The following is a 5,000-nucleotide window of genomic DNA, read 5'->3' as shown; positions in this document are numbered from 1 at the left end:
ACACACCAGCATCGGTAATCAAGCGATGTTGGGGTAACAAACACAAACATACGATGGGCTTCTTTCAGTTTCTGTTTACCAAATCCACTCACAAGGCTTTGGTCGGCCCGAGGCTATAGTAGAAGATACTTGCCCAAGGTGCCATGCAGTGGGAATGAACCCGGAACCATGTGGTTGGTAAGCAAGCTACTTACCACACAGCCACTCCTGTGTTTGTCAGCTGCATCAACAATATGAGCCAATGAGAGGGACCCTATATGTTGCACTCTCTCAAATCACACCCTACCGTCTTAAAAAGCAGAAGACATATAGAATCAGCTAGTTCTAAATACATTATGCCTGAAAAAAGAAAACTAACAAAAGAAAAAAAATATGACAGAATGGTCATGACTGGAAAATCTCTGGTTCAAAGGTCCTACTTAATCAAGACTGATTTGGGCGATCTTTTCGGTTTGAACGGCAGGTTTTTAAAATTTCCACGTAACTAAACACTTTTAAACTTCATATACTGGTAGAATGTGTTTATAAAACATCTTTTCTCTTGGCTTTGAGAAAATTCTATAGTTTGTAAAATATTTGTTGTTTTTTTTCTTCAATTTCTGCAATTTCAACCAATCAATGACGTTTATTTGAGGTGAAAACATTCTGTGCCGTATGAATATGTCCCTCGTTTAAGAGACAGATTGGGTTTATTTACATTTCTGAAGAAAAAAGGTACCCTTCCCCCCTAACCCTAAAACAGATTGAAATGCAATAGATCGACACTAGGGACATAATTATGGGTGACAATTTCATATGACACCGCTAGAAAAAATTGCCATTCAAACCGAAAAGATCCAATTTGGGAAACTTAACAACACAAATATTGATACTCACGATCCAGAGTAGTCTAATCCTATCTCTCCGACAGCTACAATGGATGGCACTTGCAACAGGCAATCCTTCAGTTGCTGCATTCGCTCAACAGTGAAATACTTCACCTTCTTTGGGTGACATCCCATTGCTATCCACACGTTGTCTTCCATGATGAAGCTACATAGTAGACTTCCTGCAAGAGATCAAAATTTGAAATCATTTCATATTTATAAAACATCTCTTTCTCTCTCTCTCACTTTTTTAATGTGTGTGCAGGCATGGTTGTGTGGTTAAAAACTACTTCCCAACCATATGGTTTTGAGTTCAGTCCCACTGTAGGGTACTTTGGGCAAGTGCCTTTTATTATAGCCCCGAGACTGACCGAAATCTTGTGAGTGGATTTAATAGGTGGAAACTGAAAGAATCCCATCACAGAACACTGGATTTGATGTAATCTGCTAGTCCCCTCTCCCAAGGATTTCAGGTCCTGTGCCCACAATAGAAAGGGTTATTATTATTATTATTATTGTTTTCAGGAAGCCAACAGAATCGTTAGCGCACCAGGTAAAATGCTTAGTGGCATTTGGTCCGTCCTTACATTCTGCCATGGTTGACTTTGCCTTTCATCCTTTCAGGGTGGATAAATTAAGTACCAGTTGAGTACTGGGGTCAATGTAATTGACTAGTCCCCTCCCCACAAATTTCAGGCTTTGTGCCTGTAGTAGAAAGGATTATTATTATTATTGCCGTAGTTCAAATCTCACCAAGGTTAACATTGCCTTTCATCCTTTCGAGGTTGATAAAATAAAGTACCTGTCAAATAATGAGGTCAATGTAAGCAATTACCTCCAGTCTCCTGAAAATTGCTGGCCTTGTGCCAAAATTCAAAACTTATTATTATATCATTATCAATTATTATTGCAGCTGAAGAATTTTTTTTTTTCTTTTCTTTTCTTTGCAAAAATACAACAACAAGAGACAATTGAACCACGACTGAGCTAGAAAGGTTAGGCTGAAATAGATCCCACTCATTCCCTAATTCACGCCTCAGTGATTAGCAATAGCAATGGAATGCATTTAGCCGTAAAAACAATTGTTTCAGCAATATGCAATATTGCATATTTGCATGTGAATCAATGCAACAATGATTCTCTTAATAGTTGCATGTTATTCCAGCTTGCTAACCAATGAACCGTAAAAAAAAACCCAAGGAATCAGAATGAAGAAGATAAATAAATGAAGATAAGGAAGGCTTATTTGTTTCAGTGAAGAAGCCTGAAGCAAACAGAGTTACTAATGTGGCATGCTTGAATGAATATACAATTTAACGACTCCAGCTAGGGTTTAAACTTGCGACCTTTTGGCAGTTAGTGCATCAGCACTTTCTGTTGCCTCTAACCATGTGCTCAGCATACATCTGTGATCAATCATCAACACAATCATCATCTCACAGCGCACAAACACTAAATCCATGAATAATGAATGACCTTGAGAAAATTTTTTTTTTAATGGGGATACAGACAACCTAATCTCTCTTACGTTATGTGTGTGTATGTTGTATATATATGTACATACATGTGTGTGTGTGTGTTTGTGTCTATGTGTATTAATTGAAATGTAAAGTACTGTATATCCATTACAGCTGAGCTTTTCGGTTTCACACAGGGGGTTCAACAGCGTTAGGTAACAGTCCGATTATGTAACCCTGTGCTCTTCAGAGGTATCCATTGTTGGAGGTGGGTAGACACATCAACTGACTTATGGACTCTTAGATGGATATATATCACCAGATACTCATTTTGCACTTCCACCTCAACTTTCTCTGTATCTCTCTTCTACACTCTTTCCTCTTCTCTTCATACAATGTAAAGCATTACCAGAGAAACCAACCAACATTTATACGAGTTATTCATCATCATCATCATCATCATCATTTAACGTCCGCTTTCCATGCTAGCATGGGTTGGACAATTTGACTGAGGACTGGTGAACCAGATGGCTGCGCCAGGCTCCAATCTGATCTGACAGAGTTTCTACAGCTGGTTGCCCTTCCTAATGCCAACCACTCCGGGAGTGTAGTGGGTGCTTTTACGTGCCACCGGCATGGGGGCCAGTCAGGCGGTACTGGCAATGGTCACGCTCAAATGTTTTTCATGTGCCAGTAAGGCGGCGCTGGTAACGATCACATTTGAATGGTGCTTTTCATGTGCCACCGGTACGGAAGCCAGTCAGCTGCGCTGGCAGCGATCACACTCAGATGGTGATCTTAGCACTCCAGTGGCACGGGTGTCAGTCATCGAATTTGCAAATTTGATTTGATTTCGATTTCACTTGCCTCAACAGGTCTTCGCAAGCAGAGTTTAGTGTCTAATGAAGGAAAGGTACGCATAAGTTGGCTGGTTACACCCCTGGCATAGGCCACAGGTTATGGTCTCATATGGCTTGCCGGATCTTCTCACGCACTGAATATTTCCAAAGGTCTTGGTCACTAGTCATTGCCTCAGTGAGGCAAGAAAAGAGATGACAAATTAATAAATGATTTTATGAACTTTGTTAATTTACAGTTGTTTCCACTGATTCATAGTTGAGTGCCTGAGTAACACCTTATAGTTTCATCAGAGCCTCCCAAAGTGCAATTTATTAGAGAAAAACAAATACATTTAAGCATATATATTGGTTGTTACTATGTAGAAAAACTAATACATGGTAAAACAACAAGCATGGGATAAGAAAGTAAAAATACAAAAAAGAAAGCTAAATAGTTTCAATAAGACTAACCTTTAGAATCAAATTTCCAAGGATCACAAAAAACAGTTAAGCAACCAGCAAATTCTTTTGGAAATGTTGTCCAATTTGCCTCTTTAAATTCTTTGAAATTTGAAAACTGTTTGTCTGATTTGCTTTTCAGATCATCAAAGATTCTATCTAGGTGACAATGAGTATCGAAGAATTTGTAGCCAGCTGCTGAACATCGTGATCGAAAGCTTTCTTCCCAAGATTTGGTTATTCTTTCAGTATGGTCACCGTGTGTTAGTGATGTCTGTTTATTCCCATATGAAGAAGTGTTAATTCTCCCATTGTTTGCGATGCTACTTATTCTATGCCGTAGGTCTTTCGGAGAAACTTCATTTCCATTGACGACAAAACTAGATGTTAGTTTATTTCTAGAGTTGAAACCGTTACCATTAGAACTGGGATCATTGGAGACTGTCCGCCATCGTGTGTTAATCCGATGTTTAGAGCGATGCCTGTTGTTTACTCCATTATCAGAAAATTGGTTTCCATTGGGTGAATAGTTATTTGTTTTGTATAAAACATGATTTTCAGGTGATCTGCTGTTGTATTGATTCTCTTTCTCAACTGAATTCCTCAGAACATGTGGTGACATGCTACAATTACTATCATCGTCATCATCATCATCATAATCACTGTTATTACCCTTAAGATGAAGTCGATCAAATTCTCTCATTTCTTCAGCCCAGCTCAGAGGTTTGCTTTCCACAGCAGTCTTTTCAGTAGTGTTGTCTTCAGCTGGAATTTCAGAACTGTCCCACGATATGTCTGGACTCTTCAACGAGCCTCTGTCCAACGAGGCTCTTGGAGATTTTTCTTCCTGTTGTTGTAGTTCATCCTCTTGATCACAGGAGTCAAACTGTCCAGCTGACATGTCTGGACTCTTCAATGAGCTTCTGTCCAATGAAACTCTTGGAGATTTTTTTTCAGCCATTGTAGACTTTTTAGCTAAGCGAGCTCTCCCTTTACCCAAAATTCTGGGATTCTCACGTTTGTTTCGTAAAACACCATTAGATGAGGAGTTTGGATGAGAATTATTGTGTACTGTATGCTGATTGCGGATCACAGTACCACAAGTATCTGCAGATGTCAAAGAATCAGATTCTTTACTATGGCCATTCCTTTCTTCCGATTCCATCTTCAAGTAATCTTCCATAAGGGAAAGCAGCCTTCCTCTTCCTGCTGCCTTGAATTTATTTGTTCCTTGTGAGTTTGAGGAGTATGGCTGCCTAGCACGACCGAACTGTCTGGAACAACCAAAATCATGACTAACCTCCTTAGTCACACCAAATTCACCCTCATCTAGAAAAGATGTATTATTCAAAGTATCTGATAAAGTCTTGTGGATGCCA

The 5,000-nt window shown here is 39.3% G+C and overlaps 1 protein-coding gene across 1 annotated transcript in view; it reads right to left on the bottom strand.

The window, feature by feature from the left end:
* The window catches only part of LOC115217245 (putative deoxyribonuclease TATDN2), a 30,326-nt gene that overhangs the window by 5,730 nt on the left and 19,596 nt on the right, over nucleotides 1–5,000 (bottom strand). The window contains exons 2-3 of the mRNA XM_029786887.2: nucleotides 3,634–5,000; nucleotides 877–1,048 (exon numbers count right to left, since the gene is read on the bottom strand). The exon at nucleotides 3,634–5,000 is cut by the window's right edge and continues 492 nt beyond it. Coding sequence (XP_029642747.1) covers nucleotides 877–1,048; nucleotides 3,634–5,000 — 1,539 coding nt within the window. The remainder of the gene's footprint in view (nucleotides 1–876; nucleotides 1,049–3,633) is intronic.

This window comes from Octopus sinensis, linkage group LG11 (assembly GCF_006345805.1).
Source record: "Octopus sinensis linkage group LG11, ASM634580v1, whole genome shotgun sequence".
NCBI lineage: Eukaryota > Metazoa > Mollusca > Cephalopoda > Octopoda > Octopodidae > Octopus > Octopus sinensis.
This window is presented reverse-complemented; position numbering and strand designations above follow the sequence as displayed.